This window comes from Anabrus simplex, chromosome 7 (genome assembly GCF_040414725.1).
Source record: "Anabrus simplex isolate iqAnaSimp1 chromosome 7, ASM4041472v1, whole genome shotgun sequence".
Lineage (NCBI taxonomy): Eukaryota > Metazoa > Arthropoda > Insecta > Orthoptera > Tettigoniidae > Anabrus > Anabrus simplex.
Genome location: NC_090271.1, coordinates 105,510,732 through 105,531,795, shown reverse-complemented (window position 1 = coordinate 105,531,795; position 21,064 = coordinate 105,510,732). Strand labels below are relative to the sequence as shown.

Here is a 21,064-nt window from a genome sequence, read left to right as displayed (position 1 = left end):
ATACATATTTACAATATTGCAAACCTTCATGTATAGATTAACTGCTGCAAAACGGTACATCATATTGACAAACTGATTACCGAGCTTGATAGCTGCAGTCGCTTAAGTGCGGCCAGTATCCAGTAATTGGGAGATAGTGGGTTCGAGCCCCACTGTCGGCAGCCCTGAAGATGGTTTTCCGTGGTTTCCCATTTTCACACCAGCCAAATGCGGGGGCTGTTCATTAATTAAGGCCATGGCTGTTTCCACTTCCTAGACCTTTCCTATCCCATCGTCGCCATAAGACATATCTGTGTCGGTGCGACGTTAAGCAAAATAGCAAAAAAAAAAAAAAAAAAAAAAAAAAAAAACCAAACTGATTATACCATAAAACTGTATTTAGCAGTCTAAATGGCTGGTCCTAAGATATTTTTTTATATCTCATCTATTCATGGGTCAGATTAAATTAGAAAAGTAGAAAAGTGTGAAATTTTGGTAAGATTGTCTCACAGTGCATTATTTCATGGGTAATTATGCAACAGCTGCAAACATAGCATTTGGCTCACATATGGCTACTGGGTGGGCCAATGTCCGTGTAGAATTTGATGATTCTCTCTTTCCATAAGTGATTCAAAGTAGAATCCTGTGTGTAAAATTTGCAAAACTTACCTACAATTGAGAAACAGACAGATCTAAAGTATAAGGGATAGAGATACAACAAAAAGTCATAAGACCAAAGGTGTTGATCACTCCAAATTGAACTGAGATTGTGCCATCCGTTTTGTGATGTGACTTACCGTTTAGCCACGTGTTACCTCAAAACAAAGGTCTGCACAGTCATTAAAATTGCCTCCATATTTCGATGTTCTTCGGGGATAAAATGTGAAAAATTTAACTCTCTTGGTGCCAGGCGGTAGTGCGAGCACCTGCCCTTTAAATTGCCAAAGCCGATCTGATTGGCCTTCAAAAAACCACTCGGAAGTTGCCAGAGCCGATTACATTAGCCGGCTTAAAATTCTGTGATGTACGTAAGTTTGAGGCAACCTATAGTGACGTGCATACTTTTGTTACAACCTGTAGTAAAGGGGCTACACGTTATTGTGTGCCTGGCCTTGCTTTGGAAGTTCTAAGAGGGTGTTATAGCTTTCACAAGAGTCTTTTCCTGTGTTTGCAAATACCACTAACCTGTCAGTAAGAGATTGCTCCTTGCAGTGAGTGAATTTGTGACAGCAGAATGGCAAGTTGTTCACGTGATAATTTTTCAGCAGGTATTGATGACGATAAATTAATGCAGTAGTTGGAACAATGCAAAGTAAACGTGGGTGATTTATTGGATAGCGATAGTGAATTTAGTTCAGAGAGTAGTGACGAAATTATACCAGACATGCCCGCAGAATCACTGGTGCTAAAGAAGAGACATTTAATTGTTTAACGGCACTAAAGCTGCTATGAATATGGTGGTAGATGAAACTAATGATAAAGAAGAAGATGATGACGATGTCTCTGGAGAACATTTTGTGGAAATTTGTCCCAATGAACACGACAACATTCCTCAACCTCCTGTCTCCTTCAAAGGAACTTCTTGGACCTAAAGATGCCCATATCATACTTCAGTTTACTTTTCACTTTCGCTCTGCTAAACCTTATAGTCGCATATAGTCCTCTATCATTACATAAATGCCGGTCCCCACGGGCCAAGTGTAGCATGCCTGACTCTCAGCCGGAGGTCATGGGTTCTATTCCCGCCCGGTCAAGAATATTTGCCAGGTCCTGAGGGTTGATTTGAGGTTCACTCAATCTAAGTGACCTTAAGTGATTGCAATAGAGGAGATATGTGAGGGTGAGAGGGGAGCCCCGGTCTAGAAAACCAAGAATAATGACGGAGAGGATTCGTCTCACTGACCATGACTCGCCTCGTAAACTGCAGGTCTCCGAACTGAGCAGCAGTCGTTTGGTAGGCCAAAGCAAATCAGGACTTTAGCGCGTTATAGAAATCTTAATTACGTACATTCTGTTCTATTGTAAAATTATTTTTCAAATAGATACTAGAACCGAAAACGAGAAAATTTTGCTGAAAACAAAAACTATAATATCTGCTATTATTTTTTATTTTTTTAATAATTCAGAATTATTTTTATACTTCGTTGTTCGCACGTAGAAAATTTCTTGTCAGTATTTGCCATACATCGATACATATAAGCAAATTTTTTAGGTGAGTAATATTGTCTTGTTTTTACTAGTGACATGTTTGAATTTTTATTTTTTATGTTTTTGTTTTTCTTGTTCAAATTAGTTATTCTATAGAATTGTATTTAGAAATACATTATACATAATTACGTATATTCTTTTGTATCGTAAATGATTTTTTTTGAAAGTAGATATTGAGAGAGAAAGTGCAAAAATGTTTTTCTCTTCCTAAAAATAAACATTATCGACAACTATAAATCATCAATAAAATGTTTTTGACTCTTTATATCACTCTAAACCAGTTACTTATTCTATGTAGTCGATATGTAGGAAATTTCATGCCGGTATTTGCTATACACCGGTAGATATACGTGAATTTTAAAATACATGTATTTCTACTGAAAACGGCCTAGCACTTTACAGTAGTAGAGTGAAGGCGGAGCTCTGGCCTCTTCCAGCTGATAGTGAGTGGCCGACCAGATCGGCTCCTGGCTCCAAGAGGGTTAAAGATCTTGGAAGTTTTCAATCTGTTACAGGCTAAAAGGTATAAGTTTGCCAAAATTCAATTTTCTAGCTTGTCTGGCAGATTAATTTTGGGGGAAGGGAGTAAAAGTTAGGACTTTCTGGAAACTAAACCTAAGAAATATGCAGATGGTCATTCTTACCCCTAACGGATAGCTGTACGAAAATTTCACAAAAATAGTCAATGTACAGGCACACAGGTGTTACGATTTTATTTATATAGATAAGGAAACTGCTCCACGTACAACACCTTTTGGACTATGTCCGCTGGATGAAGCCTGCAAAACCAACCGTTCATGATATTTTGGTTATTAATCCTCCTGTCAAAAAAATGCACATGAGAAATAAGTTTTAAAAATGGATTTCCATCAAGGTTGGTCAATTTCCAGTCAGGTTGTTCTTGTATATATTGTGGGAGAATAAAATCACTGTTTCGGTTCCCTCTAAAATCCTAGTCCATTTCAGGAAATTGAAATAGTACGGACCTTAAAATCTACCTTGGGTCTAAATTTCAGTAGTTTTTAAGTTATAAGAAATACGCTTTACACGCACCCACTTTTGAGTTAAGTGCTGAAAAACCAGCCGTTAATGATATCTCCTTTATTAATCCTCCTATCTAAATGATGCACATGAGAAAAAAGTTTTAGAAATTGATATCCATTCAGGATGGTAGATTTCCATTAATTTTGTATATGCATATTTTGTGGGAGTGCAAAATCATGGTTTTGGGTTCGGATAAACCCCCAGTAAATTAATGTATTCAGAAATAATATTGGCCCTAAAATTACCCAAGGACAGGTGGATTCTAAATATCGAGTTTGGTAGAAATGTATCCTGTAGTTTTCAAGTTATAAGAACTCATACAAACAAGACACCAAAGCTAAAAAATATGCAGATGTTCATCATTATACCTGAAACGGATAACTGTACGGAAATTTCACCAAAATAGTCAACGTACAGACATGGTCATTACGATTTTATTTATATAGATAAAACTTTAAAACATGTATTAAAACGTCAGGTAGTTTCCTTGGAAAAATCAAAGTTAACATATTTGTTGCTACTGTTTGTTCTGTTTATGTTTAGTGTAGTAGCCCACTTTAAGCTTATTAAGTAGCCCACTTTAAGCTTATTAAAAAGTCAACTAATATACTAATGTGCTGCTTAAATTCATAAGAAAAAATTATATTTTGTCTGGTCAACACTCTTGTACAACTGCCATCTTCGCCTCCCATCCACCTACTAAGCATGTTGAGCTTCAATCGGCTTCTCTGACATGCGACTAGTGACGTCAATACGTCGTTCAGTTCAATCACCAACCCAGAAAATGAAGGGATTCGACCTCCCAAGAAAACTATGGTGTCGCCTCAACAGACTGAGAACTGGGCATGGACGCTGCAATTTCTTGTCATAAGTGGGGTTGGATGGATTCTCCAATGTGTGAATGCAGTGAAGAGGAGCAGACCATGGACCAAGTCATCCTGCGCTGCCCTCTTCATGCCTACTCCGGAGGCCCCAGCAACCTGTTTCATCTTTCAGAAAGTGCTATAGAGTGGCTGAAACACTTGGACCTGCACTTATAAATTTATAGTTATAATCACCATACGATTAAATAAATAAAGTGACTTCATCAAACTTTCTTGATGCTGCTTCATGCTTCCACTGTTCGAGGACATTCCATCTGTCCTATATATATGCCAATTGCTTCCCTCTCTAGTCAGTCCAGCTTTGATAGTGGTCTAGTGTGGGGGGGCCTTCGGCAGACGTGCATGTCTTGAGCGCGTTCTTTTTAATTCCGATCAACTGGAATTGTGCATCTTGTGACGCTGGGTGAGCGAAGTGTTATGTCTATTGGAAGCATTGAACATTGGGAGCTGCTTGTCTCCTGTTTTGCCCTTCAGGCTTTAACTCTGTTTCCTCTCTTTATCTAATATCACGTTCATTCTTCTATAGTGAGAACTTCATCATCAGTCATTAAAAATTTATTTCTGTGGAAGTCATAGTGTAAAAAAAGGTGGACAAGGATTTGCTTTCTATATTACTACAGCAAATCCTAAACATTGAATTGTGTTCCATTTCTCTTTTGCTTTAATTAATTTAATACATATTTAATATATATTGATGCAGGATTCTACCTCCCTCCCCCCACATGCCTTCTCCCTGTTCCCTACTGTTTTTAGGTAATTCTTTTTTGCGTGTGTCTCCACTCGTAGGAAGTGCTTTAATTAACATGCCTGCATTTTATTCGATTGTAATTCTCTGTGGCCGATTTGATCAATTGTGTAACCTCTTTTGAGCATCCAATTCTCTCTTTTGGTACATGTTCTTTCAATTTCAGTGCTATTGATTTTGTTACTGCCTGTTGTCTTTTAAATACATGTTATCTTTTGTTGTTGAGATTCATGTGTATTTCCTCATTTCCTTTATATTTTGCTTTTGCTGGCAAGATGTAGTGTTTACAGTGCGCTGTGTCTTCTGGTAAAGACTAGAATAAATTTGTTACTTTCATTGAACTGTCTCAGTCTTATCCTTGGCTCTTTGTCAATATGAAAGTGGCTGAGGTATGAGTGATGCTAGTAATGCCATTCCTTATGCAGCCAGTCCCCACTATGAATGGTGTGAAAATGTCGCTCATAGGGCTGGTTGGTGCACGCATTTCAGTGGGCTTGGCAGACTGATATGCAATGGCAACTTCTGGCTCAGTGAGGAAAGCAACGGGAAACTATCTCACTCCTCATTTCCCTAGTATGCCTCTTCAGTGACATCTAGGCCATCTATGACAGCTAATGGTGGACCTGTTGAGGATCCAACCAGCCTTCACATATTTCTGTACCTACCACACACCCCTCTGGGTTTTCAGCAGTTTCCTGATACTCTACTGTTGCATACTGGATTGGCTCTTTCAATGACAGAGCATGGCAGGGTCATAAGTCTTCGACTTGCGCGTTTGAAAATACAATCTCAGATTATCTTCTGGAGTTAACTTTACTTCCTAAACTCCACGTACTTAAAAACTACCGAAGTTAAAATCTTCGCCATGTTGCTAGAACACTTCCTAGATTGAACTAATATACCATTAAATACTTCTTAAGATCCATATGCGTAATTGATTGTATCGTGTTGGGGTGGAATTTTGACAGCGGATCAACCCTCCCGTCATGTCCTTCAATTTGTAACTAGTATTTGCTCTTTGCTCTTCTAGCCTTGGCTAGTAGCCTTAGGTTGCTGCAACTGTGGGTAGTAAGTGTTTGGCTGGTGAGCGAGTAGGCTTCCTCCGCTCCGCCAATATACAGTACAATAAGATGACCCCTCATGGCCAGTAGTGCCAGGGGATTGTTATTACTTCTGTGCCTCCTTTATAATTTTAATGTTTGCTAAGCCCCTTATAATCAAATTTATTCTTTCAAGACCACGTAAAGTTTCAAGATCTAGAAAATGCTTTGTGGGAGTTAAACTCATATTTTTTTGAGGTGCAGTCAGTGGGACATTAATCCGGCTGTCTTCAGATTTGAATTTCATGTAAGGAATATTGTGTACTTTGTTTTGTGTTATGATATGCCTCTTTTGTGTTTATAAAATCTAAAGCAAATTTTAATTTTTGTTAAGGCACTATAATCTAAGTTGTATTTGTTAATAAACCTGAATCTTAAAAATTCTTTCATACTTATGTTTCAGAGTAAAGATCGCAGCATTCCTTACGCTAGTTCTCGTCCAATCCTGAACAAGCTGGACCCTGATGCAATTTTACGAGAAAACAAACCTCTCCATGATCTTGATAAGGTTAGTATAATGCATACCTACTTTTTACTCTTGATTGATGTCATGTGTAATTTCTCTGATTTACTGTTTCAAAATTCGGGAACCTAGCTTCAGGACTGGTCACAGTACATTGATATGTCAGTGTTTTATCCCTGAAAGTAGTTGTCCTTCCAAGTATAATTCAACACCTGCCATTAGCCAGGAACTGAGCAGTTTCCATGAACATAATCATTGAAAGCAGTTCTCCCAACCTGCCAAGTGAAGTACATTGATGAGTTGAAGTTCCTGGACAAGATGGGATAAGTAATGAACACATCAAATGGTGCTGAGACAGGGTAGTAACTCTTATCATTATTTTCTATAGAATCCTAGACATAGAAGAAATTCCAGCTCAGTGGAAGACTGGCACAAGTACTGCATTTACTCACATATTAAACCCCTTCCCTCCCCCCCCCCCCCACTTTTACAGCCAAAAAAAAAGTAAAGGGGTCGTCCAATATGCGATAACCTCACATTTTGTGCGATGAACACATGACTTCTCGGTTATAAAGAGCTGTAAATTGTAAATGTAAACATTCTACACTATTCTTTAACAAACTTATGAATGTATTTGAGTTATAATGGCTATTTTCATCGGAAGGCGGTATTTCTAAATGTAAACAGACAATAAATGATGAATACAACTTTTAGCCCTACATATAAAGTAAATATATTCGGTTTTAGTTACTCATATCACGTTCCTCGTTTCAACTCATTAATTCCTCTGATGAGGTTGACGTCAGGAAGGGCATACGGTCTTAAAAAATCGCTACGAATATTCGTCTCACTTCATACTCGACCCCATAGAGAAAAGGGATAAGAGTATCACATTATTATTTTTTTAAACATATTTTACGCCCACATTGGAGCACTTAAATCAATCCATATACACTACAGTCTTCACAATATTAGTTTTAATCTTTTTTTTTTTTTCTCAACTTCCTCTTCTCTTCCCAGAACATTTTTTCTGACCTGGCCGTCCTCTCTTCATCTGTAATGGTGTACTGTTTCCGTTTGACTGTTTTTAATTATAGTCTTGTATATGTACTTCTCAGAATCTTCTTCTTTTTTCTCTCTGCAATTTGTTTCATTGTTATATTCATCTCTTCTAAATCATTCTGGATCTCAATGAACCAGTTGTTCTTGGTTTTACTTTTCCAAAAGAAATTGAATAATTGTTTCAGTAGTCTGGTCTCTGGTAGTCTTACTATGTGGCTGAAAAAGGCAATTCTCTTTTTTTTGCAGCATATCCACAATTGATTCATTTTCCCGATAGACTATTTCATTAGGCAGCAGTCTCCATTGTCCATTTACTTGATGTTTTTTATTGATGATTGTCCTGATGATCCTTCTGTCTATTTTTATTTTATCTGTTGTTGCTTTGGTATTGAACTTAAACAGTGTTTCACTTGCATAAGTTGCTTCAGGTTTAACTACTGAACCATAATGTTTGAATTTGGCCTTTATCGAGAGAGATTTCTTCTTATATGTGACTCATGCTTGTCTCAGTTTTGTTCTGTATTCTATTGAGGCTTTCTCATTTAGGTTCCAAGTTATAATTTCACCCAGAATATTGAATATTTTTACAACCTTAATTTGTTTATCGTTTAGTTGAATAACAGGGGTGTCCACTTCAAAGGTTGGCATAATTTCTGTCTTTTCAAATGAAATTTATAATCCCACTTTTGCTGCAATGTTTTCTAGATGTTCAATAGGACTTTAGCCTCTTCCACATTATTTGCCAGTAGTGCAAGATCGTCTGCAAATGCTAAGCAGTTCAGTTTTATATTTCTACCAATCTTGATGTTCGGTTTCTCCATTCTCACATGACCTTCTCCAGCACACAATTATACAAAATAGGTGAGAGACCATCCCCCTGCCTAAGTCCAGTTTTGATTGTAAATGGCTCTGACAATTCTCCTCTAAATTCAACTTTTGCTTTAGTATTCTTGAGAGTGATTCCAATAAGGTTGATCAGTTTTCTGTGAACACTAAATTCTTGAAGGGTATTCAGTAATGACTCCCAATGAATACTGTCATAAGCTTTTTTGAAGACAACAAATGTGATGACTAGGTTCTTACTTTGAGGTCTTTGATGCTTCATAATCCACTTAAGACTAATGATTTGATCTGGAGAACTTCTGCCTGGCCGAAATCCTCCTTGGTACTGTCCAAGTTCTTGGTCCAGTTGTTACTGTATTCTTGAGTGAATACTTTTGGAAAAGATCTTATATGTGACATCAACAAGGGATATCCCTCTATAATTATTGGAATCTGACCTACCGTATCACCTTGCTTATGTATGAGGTGGATTATTGCTGAGTTCCATTCCTTAGGCATTTTTTCGGAGTTCCATATGTCAATAATACGTTTATGCAAGTTTCAGAGAGTTTGATCATTGGCATTCTTTCATAATTCTGCAACCAACTGATTTTCTCCTGCTGCTTTATAATCCTTGAGCAAGTTAATGGCTTTGATCACTTCCTCATATGTTGGTGGTATAACCTTTTCTAGTGGTGTTTTGGTTTTTGGTTTAGGGTCAAACTTCAGATATCCTCTTGGGTCTTCACAGTTGAGTAATTTTTTGAAGTAGACTGCCGAGATATTTGTATTGCCGTTGTTGTTATGTGCTATTTTCCCATTTTCATTTCTCAGCATAAGTGTTGGTGGAGTATACTTAGACTGATGCTGTTTAAACGTCTTGTAATAATTCCTTGTTTTATGTTGCTTGAATGATTCATATATTGTTCTGAGCATTTCATTCTGATGATTCCTTTTAATTCTTTGAATTTCTTTAGCCGCTTGTCTTCTAGCATTAGTTAGTTCTGCTCTGGATTCATCCGTTTTTCTTTGTTGATCATTTAACCATGCTTTGTGCCTTGTTTGAATTGCCTTATCGCACTCCTCGTTCCACCAGACATGTTTCTTCCTCCTTTTAATGGGAGCAAGTTCTTCAGCTACTGATTTCAATTTATTAAATATCACCTCTAAATCAGCACTTAGTTGTGTTTTAGATCTCTCCAAGTATACTTCATTATTCATTAACACGTTGAGTGCCAAGCGACCCTATATGGGTACATGAGAGTAGTCAAGTTCTTGAAATTCACGCCCCCATATGGGGTCGTACGTTCGTTCTAAATCGAGAACTGTGCGAACCCATTTGGGTGCGCATTAAGTATGTGTTTCGAAGCTGTATATAGTCTTTTCCCGCCATCTGCTGGTCGTCTATTTAAGTACGCGCATAGTTCACCTTCCATTCCCCGATTCCTGTTTTGGCGCGACCCCATATGGGTACGTCAAGTGAGTTTTGTAACGTGACGAAGTCGCCTGTCTCGCGCACGGATTGTTTATGTAAGTGTGCAGTGCTGTGAGTTTCCTTTTCTTTTTTAAGTCATTGCAATTAAATCTAGCAGCAAAAGACTTAGTGCAGGTAGTCTGGACGATATATCAAATAAGCCAGACAATGATGTTGTAGACGAAGTATATAGTTACAGTGATTTTGAACCCAGTACAGAGCAAATAGCGATCTCACACGTTCATCCACATTGATGAATTACAGTCTTCAGCATACACTTCCCCACTGTACTTCGGGTTTCCAAGCCAGCTGTTGCAACAATTATGACCGTCTTCAACGATATAGACACTGGTTTCCCATGTTGCACAATCATCGCTGCTAGGTTCTCTTACTCAAATTAAAAGTTATACAAATAAAATTACATACTTATTCAATATTCCGTAACTACTAATTCTTCTTAAAATATTATTCTGTTACATCCTAATTTACCAAATTAACATGATTTTCACTACTTTACATAACTACATTTTATACGAAAATTTCCTAACCTAAAATCGGAAGATGGTCATTTACAAATATTTCCTGATCTAAAATCGGGGATCGTAGTTTTTACGGCTCCAGTATGAACAAGCTAACACATCTCTCATAATCAACAGCATATAACGCATCCCTGCAAAGGAAAATGTAAGTATGACCGAGCGTCGGGACAGTAACGACTGTATAAGTACGGCCCCACATGGGGGCGCATGTACGTGTACAGTTCGTAATGACCAATACGACCCCATATGGGGTCGCAATATTTTACCTAATATACATAATAAGTACACCTAATATATCATAAATACATCCTCATTTCAGCGATAATTTGCTTGATTAAGCCTGTAAACATTTTGGCACCAGGGAGTAACTCGATGTTATTAGCTCATGGCACTAGACGGCAATCCTATGAAATTCGGGCTGGCACTCAACGTGTTAAATAAGTGGGGTCATAATTTTTCTTCCTATTGGATTGGGCAGGCTTACGTTTTCTCTTTGGTGTTAACTTTATTTTTATTTTGGATATGTTATGATCTGAATCAATGTCTACTCCTTGGAGAACTCTGACATTATAAATTTCCGTATGATAATTTTTATCCATTGCAACATGATAAATTTGGAATTCCCCCAATTTTATGTTAGGACATTTCCAGTTCATTAATTTGTTTGTTTGTCTCTTAAATCTGGTAGTTTCCAAAATAAATCCATGGTCTGTACAAAGTTCAATTGACCTTTGACCATTCCTGTTTGTTAATTTATGAGCTGGCCATTTTCTTACTGCTGGGCGGTATCACCTTTCTCATCCAATTTTTGCGTTAAAATCTCCCAGCAAGATTTTAACATGTGCATCAAGGATGTTTGATAACATATGGTCGAGTTCCTCCCAAAATGTGTCCACTTCTTCTCTATCCGTTATGTTTTTATCATTTGTTGGTGCATGTACATTTATTAAGGTGTAGGTTTTGTTTTCTACTTCAATTGTTAAGGTTGCTGTCCTCACAGTGCTTGAGGAGAAGTCTTTTATTGAGTCTATTATACTATTATGAACCAGAAATCCCACTCCGAATTGAGGGACATTCTTAATTACCCTTTTCCCTTAGGGGGCTTTATAGAGATTATATCCCCCTGATTCAATTGGATCCTGATCTGTATTTCGAAGTTCTTGAAGTGCTGTTATTAAGATTTTATGCTGATCCATTACATCTGTTAAGTGCTTCAACTTACCAAGTTTCATTAGTGAGTTAATATTTAATGTTGCAAAGTATGAAAACTTTCCTTTCTTGTTGAATTTAAGTTTCTTCTTAAAATGTTGTGCCTTAATGTCTGTTGGGCTCACCAGGTGCTCCGATTGACCTTGATCTTCTAAGTGACATCCCACCGTATCCGAATGATGCCATTGCTTGGGTTTTTTATCCAAGCCGGTGGATTTATTAGTCAGAAGACTCTTCATGTTCGGTTGATTGTCTGATCTGATGAAAACATTTCTAACCGAAGCCAGGGTTTACAATTCTAGATGTGATGTAGAAAGGTGAAAGATAACCCCAGATGTTCAAGAGTTCTGGGTTGGCATTTCCTCCTAACCCAATGAGCTATGGTTTTCCCACCAATACTTGGGTGGCTAATTGCAGTGGTTTCCCAGTGGGCGATGGGGTCGCCGCATCCCTATGCCACACATGATCATATTATGCAATATTAATACAAAATAACTTAATGGCCAGTCATTTGTCTCTGTCAGTTGAGCAGTAGGCCTACCACACAGTAAACCTGATCACTGCTTTCATTTGAAATATTGTCTTGCGCAACAAACTTCCCTGCTACCGGCTTGACGTCATTTTCACTGCCATCTTGTCAGCCATGCACTGCAATCGAGAGCATTTAAGGTCCCGTCTTTTTGTACCTTTTAAAAAATAATAGTTTTGTTCCCGACTGTAGAGTCCAAACAGTGTGAATCTATTCCCAAATGGTTTTTAGAGATGGTCTCTGATATTCCCAGTTGGTGTATGTGTAGCAGAAGCCACTCCTTCAGAATAAAACCGTGCTGTAGAAAGCGTGCCAAACCACCAGCTTATAACTAGCTTATGTTACGAGATGTACTTCCAAATGTAATACATAGTGACAGGAAGCATTCTTTTGATAACTGTGGCTCTTGAAAGCCAGACCCTTATTTTTAAGAATATTTCATGCTGTTTCTGTACATTTATCACATCAGGATTTACCTAAACAGCTGTAAATGAGATAAGAGAGATTGCATTGTATAGGTTAGGTATGCTATCGCCCGGATAGTGCCAAAAGTTCCACAACGGGAAAAATAAAAGTAAATAACAGGAAAGTCTGCCACATTTATGGATATCTACAGGTGTGGCAGTAATGCGATTTATTATCATATTGTTTATTTCGTACATTTGTTGGCTCCATATTTTTAATAACTCATACCCTAGTATGTTCGGCATCTCCCAAAATTGTTAAATCTAAGTGGTGACATAAATCATTATTATTATTATTATTATTATTATTATTTGTTAGGTACGTTGGAAAGCAAAACAATTGTTATAACTGGATAGTTTTTATCACATTTTAAACTTTACTTCTCTCCAAAAAATAGCTATATTGGTCCGAGTTACGAGATACTAAACAATCACTTTTTTAATGATCTCAGCTATATTAATAGCAACAACCGTGAATATTTCTCAACTAAAGTAAACTCGTTTCCTCATCCCGAGATGGTGCAGCTCTTTTTAGATGCCCCCAGTGGAGGGAAGTTACATGTACCATTTTTACCACATATCAGCCTTCCTGCCATTTGTAAATCTCTGGCAGTACGGTACGGGAAATCAAACTCAGACTCCTAATAATGGTAGTTAATTGTGCTAACCATGCGCTGGCGACTTTCTCAATTACAAAACACGGGCATATAGTATGATATATGCTTGCAGTGCGCAAGTCTGAGATGAAACTGCTCCCTATTTGTGCGATGTTGTCATAGCTGCAGTAGGCCTACACTATGGAGGTGGACATTTCTTAACTACGAAACACAGATGTACCGCATGACTTTGACGCATGTTTTCATTGCATGGGTCGTACAGACGAAACTATTCACAAATCTGTGCGATGTCATCAGGGCTGCAATAAGACTTGTACCTGCTTGGAAGCAGAATCGTCCTTCTCTGACAAATTACGTTGGGGGAGTCTTGTATGCAAGATATGTTTTCTTTATCTTGAAAAGCCAGGGGTGGGGGGTCTAATACATGAGTAAATACAGTATCTTGCTGCATAGGAGTGAATGAAGGACAACCTCATTAGTTAGAGACCCATTAGCTTATTAGCCAACTTCTATAAGATGTTCTCTGTGGTACTAACCAAAAGACTAACAAGGATCTTGGATGAAAACCAACTGTGCAAACAAGCAAGCTTCCGTGTTAGTTACAGCATGGTGGACCACCTCTTGACAGTGAATCAGATACGGTGAAATGCCTATATAACGATCTCTTGGGGGTACCATTCTTATTTTCGTTATAGTGAAATTTCGTTAAGCCAAAAATTGATCAAACATTCGACCTACCTTATTTTTTTTTTTTTTTTTTTTAAAGTTAAAAACTTCATTATTGTTCCGTATTGAATAGAGAAATAAGATGTACAATATTATAGGTTAGGATCCACCTTTCAATACTCCGTAATAAGATGGTAAAAAGTAGTTACAACCTGTTTAATGGGACCGGTTTCAACACATTTTAAGTGTCATCATCAGCCAATTTGCGAAGATCTTAAAACAACTAGCACATTGAATACAGGCAAAAAATTAACATTGTATCATAACGTAGCAATTCAGTAAATGTTCAAAACACAATAATCACAGTCAAGAGAGTAAACAGAACATCACTATCTTGCGCCGAAAACAAATATAGCTGAAGTTCATAAGCAGGTCAAATATTCGCTTATGTAAAGTCGTTGCTAGGCAGGTCTTGTAGGCATTTGTTTCTCCGGCCGAAGAGCAAAAGGTGACGTGAATGAAGTCCTAGGAAAACAGTGTAGGATTTAATTTCGTCAAATTTCAAAGTGGATATATAGGTTTTTTAAAATAATTTAAAACGTTAAAAAAGAATAAAGCCAAATAAAAAATATATTTAAAAAATAGGAAGAAATAATGAAAGAAATACGAGGTTCAACTCGAAACAACTTGCCGTAGTAATTGATAAAGAAATGATAAATAGAGAAAGGGGGGACGTTAATTAGAGGGTGGTGATGGTGGTGGTGGTGGTGGTGGTTATTGTTATTAGAGGAAATACAATTGGGCAACAATCCTTAATATAATACTAATTCGAAGAAAAAAGAAAAAGAACCGACACTTCGAAAAATGAAGATATCGGTTAAAGGAAGACAAGGGCCACGAAGGGCGTGAAAATGAAAGACTCCCTAGCCCTCGCAAACCTAATAGCATCGGGGTCGGAAAAGAACAAGAATTGACCAAGGGAGGTCGGACAGGATAGATGAAAGTGAGGAGCCTGGCACAAGTAAGTGGAAGCAATGCCAGGACTCAGCTAAGGGCCCCTTGTCTTCCTTTGGCTGATATCTTCATTTTTCGAAGTATCGGATCCCTTCCATTTTTTCTTTCCTTCCCATCCTCCATCCCCCAGGGGCTCTGAACTTCAGAGCGTGGGTTGGCGACCACGGGGCCCTTAGCTGAGTCCTGGCATTGCTTCCACTTACTTGTGCCAGGCTCCTCACTTTCATCTATCCTGTCCGACCTCCCTTGGTCAATTCTTGTTCTTTTCCGACCCCGATGCTATTAGGTTTGCGAGGGCTAGGGAGTCTTTCATTTTCACGCCCTTCGTGGCCCTTGTCTTCCTTTAACCGATATCTTCATTTTTCGAAGTGTCGGTTCTTTTTCTTTTTTCTTCGAATTAGTATTATATTAAGGATTGTTGCCCAATTGTATTTCCTCTAATAACAATAACCACCACCACCACCACCATCACCACCCTCTAATTAACGTCCCCCCCTTTCTCTATTTATCATTTCTTTATCAATTACTACGGCAAGTTGTTTCGAGTTGAACCTCGTATTTCTTTCATTATTTCTTCCTATTTTTTAAATATATTTTTTATTTGGCTTTATTCTTTTTTAACGTTTTAAATTATTTTAAAAAACCTATATATCCACTTTGAAATTTGACGAAATTAAATCCTACACTGTTTTCCTAGGACTTCATTCACGTCACCTTTTGCTCTTCGGCCGGAGAAACAAATGCCTACAAGACCTGCCTAGCAACGACTTTACATAAGCGAATATTTGACCTGCTTATGAACTTCAGCTATATTTGTTTTCGGCGCAAGATAGTGATGTTCTGTTTACTCTCTTGACTGTGATTATTGTGTTTTGAACATTTACTGAATTGCTACGTTATGATACAATGTTAATTTTTTGCCTGTATTCAATGTGCTAGTTGTTTTAAGATCTTCGCAAATTGGCTGATGATGACACTTAAAATGTGTTGAAACCGGTCCCATTAAACAGGTTGTAACTACTTTTTACCATCTTATTACGGAGTATTGAAAGGTGGATCCTAACCTATAATATTGTACATCCTACCTTATTTTGGAAAAAAATTTGCCTTTACATATTATATAATGCCTGCCAACTTCACCAGTTCAGGCGGGAGTGTCCCGATTTTCGACGGTTTTTCCACCTTCTGATTAATCAATTATTTCTCTCAATAAATACATACATACATACATTATCATTATAGACTGTTATGCCTCTCAGCGTTCAGTCTGCAAGCCTCTGAGAATTTACTAAACGTCGCCACAATCCTCGATTTGCAACTAGTGTTGTGGCCTCATTTAGTTCTATACCTCTTATCTTTAAATCGTTAGAAACTGAGTCTAACCATCGTCGTTTTGGTCTATCTCTACTTCTCTTCCCCTCCATAGCAGAGTCCATTAATTCTCTTAAGTAACCTATCCTCCTCCATTCGCCTCACATGACCCCACCACCGAAGCCGGTTTATGTGTACAACTTCATCCATCGAGTTCATTCCTAAACTAGCCTTTATCCCCTCATTCCGAGTACCCTCCTGCCATTGTTCCCACCTGTTTGTACCAGCAATCATTCTTGCTACTTTCATGTCTGTTACTTCTAACTTATGAATAAGATATCGTGAGTCCACCCAGCTTTTGCTCCCGTAAAGCAAAGTTGGTCTGAAAACAGACCAATGTAAAGATAGTTTCGTCTGGGAGCTCACTTCCTTCTTACAGAATACTGTTGATCGCAACTGCGAGCTCACTGCATTAGCTTTACGATACCTTGATTCAATCTCACTTATTATATTACCATCCTGGGAGAACAAACAACCTAAATACTTGAAATTATCGACCTGTTCTAGCTTTGTATCACCAATCTGACATTCAATTCTGTTGAATTTCTTACCTACTGACATCAATTTAGTCTTCGAGAGGCTAATTTTCATACCATACTCATTGCACTGATGTTCAAGTTCCAAGATATTACACTGCAGGCTTTCGGCATGATCTGCCATTAAGACCAAGTCGTCAGCATATGCCAGACTGCTTATTACATTTCCACCTAATTGAATCCCTCCCTGCCATTTTATACCTTTCAGCAGATGATCCATTTAAACTATGAACAGCAAAGGTGAAAGATTACAGCCTTGTCTAACCCCTGTAAGTACCCTGAACCAAGAACTCATTCTACCATCAATTCTCACTGAAGCCCAATTGTCAACATAAATGCCTTTGATTGCTTTTAATAATCTACTTTTAATTCCATAGTTCCCCAGTATGGCGAACATCTTTTCCCTCGGTACCGTGTCATATGCTTTCTCTAGCTCTACGAAACATAAACACACTGCCTATTCCTCTCGTAGCATTTTTCAATTACCTGGCGCATACTGAAAATCTGATCCTGACAGCCTCTTTGTGGTCTGAAACCACACTGGTTTTCATCCAACTTCCTCTCAACGACTTATCGCACCCTCCCTTCCAAGATGCCAATGAATACTTTGCCTGGTATACTAATCAGTGAGATACCTCGATAGTTGTTGCAGTCCTTCGTGTTCCCTTGCTTATAGATAGGTGCAATTACTGCTTTTGTCCAATCTGAAGGTACCTTACCAACACTCCACGCTAATTTTACTACTCTATGAAGCCATTTCATCCCTGCCTTCCCATTATATTTCACCATTTCAGGTATAATTTCATCTATTCCTGCTGCCTTATGACAATGGAGTTTATTTACCATCCTTTCCACTTCCTCAAGCATAATTTCACCAACATCATTTTCCTCCTCCCCATGAGCTTGGCTGTTAGCAACACCACCAGGATGATTTCCTTTTACATTGAGAAGATGTTCAAAATATTCCCTCCACCTCTCCAGTGATTCCCTGGGATCTATTATGAGTTCATCTGAATTACTCAAAACACTGTTCATTTCCTTTTTCCCTCCCTTCCTAAGATTCTATATTATTGTCCAGAAAGGTTTCCCTGCTGCTTGACCTAGCCTTTCCAGGTTATTAACAAAATCTTCCCATGACTTCTTTTTGGATAAAACAACTATTTGTTTCGCTCTGTTTCTTCATCTACGTACAAATCCCTGTCTGCCTCGGCGCTTGTTTGGAGCCATTTCTGATAAGCCTTCTTTTTACGTTCACAAGCTGCTCTCACTTCATCATTCCACCAAGATGTTCGCCTTTTCCCATCTTTACACACAGTTGTTCCTAGGCATTCCCTTGCTGTTTCTACTACAGCATCCCTGTATGCCACCCATTCACTTTCTATATCCTGAACCTGCTTACTGTCTACTGTTTGAAACTTTTCACTAATCATATCCATGTACTGTCTTAATTTCCTCGTCCTGGAGATTTTCTACCCTTATTCGTTTACAGACAGATTTCATTTTCTCTACCCTAGTCCTAGAGATACTTAGTTCACTACAGATCAGATAGTGGTCTGTATCATCGAAAAATCCGAGGAAAACTCGTACATTCCTAACAGATTTCCTGAATTCGAAGTCTGTTAAGATATAGTCTATTACGGAAATGGTACCTCTAGCCTCCCATGTGTAGCGGTGAATAGCCTTATGCTTGAAGAATGTATTCGTAACACCTAAACCCATACTAGCACAGAAGTTCAGCAAACGCTTCCCATTCCCATTAGCTTCCATATCTTCCCCGCATTTACCAATCACCCTTTCGTATCCTTCAGTTCTATTCCCAACTCTCGCAATGAAATTGCCCATTAGCACTATTCTATCCTTGCTGTTGACCCTGACCACGATGTCACTTGATGCTTCATAAAACTTGTCAACATCATCCTCATCTGCACCTTCACATGGTGAATACACGGACACATTTCTAGTCCTAATTCCTCCAACTGACAAATCTACCCACATCATTCGCTCATTTACGTGCCTAACAGAAACAATGTTGCGTGCAATGGTATTCTTGATAAAGAGCCCTACCCCAGACTCTGCCCTTCCCTTCCTAACACCCGTCAAGTACACTTTATAATCTCCTATCTCTTCCTCTTTATCTCCCCTTACCCGAATATCACTTACTCCTATTACATCCAGATGCATCCTCTTTGCTGACTCAGCCAGTTCTACTTTCTTTCTTCCATAAGCCCCATTAATATTGATAACTCCCCATCGATTTCCATTTCGTTCACCAAGTTGTTTCCAAGGAGTCCCTCACCTGTCAAATGGGAGTGGGACTCCATTTCTCCCATAGGTCCGAGGCTTGCTTAAAATGTTCTGAGCTCGGTAAATTAATGAAGCAGGATGCTACCCTACTTGCACATAGTCCAAGTGAGGATCTTTCCTCTAACAGTCCTAGCCGCGTGAGTACAAGGAGGGCCATGACTCAGAATATCGCTGAGATGCCCACTCCCATTCCATAGCAACTGGTGTCCCGACTCTCAGGACCACTTAATAGGCCACTCAACCGTTGCCCATGTTTCACGAACTAGGACTTGACAACAGTAACCCACAAACATGATTTTAGATTATTTTTGGGTGAACTTCAAACATTTGTTTTACAGGGTGGCCACCCGTATGGAAAACCGGGGAAACCGGGAAATGTCAGGGAATTCGAAAAATGACTGGAAAACCGGGAAATGTCAGGGAATTCCGAAAAAAATCTGGAAATTCGTTCTGCCATATAAAATTGACATACCGTATTTATCCTTTAATAGAAGCACATTTTTCAGTTTTTATAACAATCTAGGGCATGTCTTTTATGCCAGGAATAAATTGTAAAGAAAACTGAACAAACATTGAAAAAATCAAGTGTGATCTCGAACGTGAAGTAACCAATAGCATCAGTAGCTATATGGATAGGCTATAGCAAGCAGTAGCGACTATGATAGATCGATTTACCGGGCGAGTTGGCCGTGCGTGTAGAGGCGCGCGGTTGTGAGCTTGCATCCGGGAGATAGTAGGTTCGAATCCCACTATCGGCAGCCCTGAAAATGGTTTTCCGTGGTTTTCCATTTTCACACCAGGCAAATGCTGGGGCTGTACCTTAATTAAGGCCACGGCCGCTTCCTTGCAACTCCTAGGCCTTTCCTGTCCCATCGTCGCCATAAGACCTATCTGTGTCGGTGCGACGTAAAGCCCCTAGCAAAAAAATAAAAATAAAAATGATAGATCGATTGATCGATCGAATTTTCAATGTTATGATCTGCTTACAATTAATATGCTGTGTTGTTGGGGAATGGCGAGCATGTTGAATTAGGCCTATATTGCGTTCTCAGTTTTTCTAATCTCTTAAATACATGGCTTCCACAACAAAATATGCATATAGACAAAATTCCACAACCCAACGGATGACTGTTTGTTTAGTGTGTAATGACGTGTGCCATAGTCACTACCTCGTAAAGTATAAAAGCAAGACAACAAACACTGACTGAATGCAGGAAAGTGCGAAATTCACTTAAACTTAATACTCATTGAGTGTTCATGATTATTATTATTATGATGAAATGCGCTGATGTAGGTAACACCGTGGGCCGCGCCATGTTGAGTTTCTAACCTAACTTTCGTGAGAGGGGTTCGGTAGTTTTCAGGCACGTCTAGTAGCTTGTAATATCACGTGTAATTTTGTGAATAGAGAACAAGATTTAAAATGAAGTGACATCACACTGTAAGATGAAGGTTGTTTGTTGGTTAGGAGATTTTGAGTTTGTGAAGTATATTTGTATGTATTCGTTCTTGATCCAGTCAATCCCAAACCACCATTCATATCGATTTATATCGGTTGAGCGCAATCTTGAAACCTGTCTGCCAACTGTATTGCCTACATCACCACGTGGTTAAGTTACCTAACTCGGCGTGTGTGGTATATAGGTTTAATAGTGTTCAATGTAGTTGTAATTTTATTTACATCCGTGTGTTGGTTACCATATAGTTCATCTGTGTACCATACCCCTGTATAGTTCGTGCAAGACAAGCGGCAAGAATGTGACTCGGCAAAAATTGACACCGTGGTATCGATCAGCCATAACCTCCTTCTTATGCCGGTCATTAGCCGCGAATAATTTATTTTTACACTTTATAATAATGTACCTATTCTTGTTTTAGTGTATGATATTGGTAGGAAGTTTTGTGAATTTGTTTTCACTTGTGTTTTTTGTGTGATTTTCATAGTAGGGTATTACATTTTACGAGTGCATCAACTGCTATCGAAGCAATAGAGTGCTGGCAGCATAGGTAAGGCAGTGCTCACTTGTTTTGCGA

General features: G+C 38.5%; 1 protein-coding gene across 2 annotated transcripts in view; it reads left to right on the top strand.

Annotated features, from left to right (window-relative positions):
* Nucleotides 1-21,064, top strand: part of Nup107 (nuclear pore complex protein Nup107) — a 262,527-nt gene that overhangs the window by 59,861 nt on the left and 181,602 nt on the right. For both annotated transcript variants that reach the window (XM_067151227.2, XM_067151228.2), the window contains exon 7: nucleotides 6,364-6,468. In XM_067151227.2, the coding sequence (XP_067007328.1) occupies nucleotides 6,364-6,468 (105 nt within the window). The remainder of the gene's footprint in view (nucleotides 1-6,363; nucleotides 6,469-21,064) is intronic.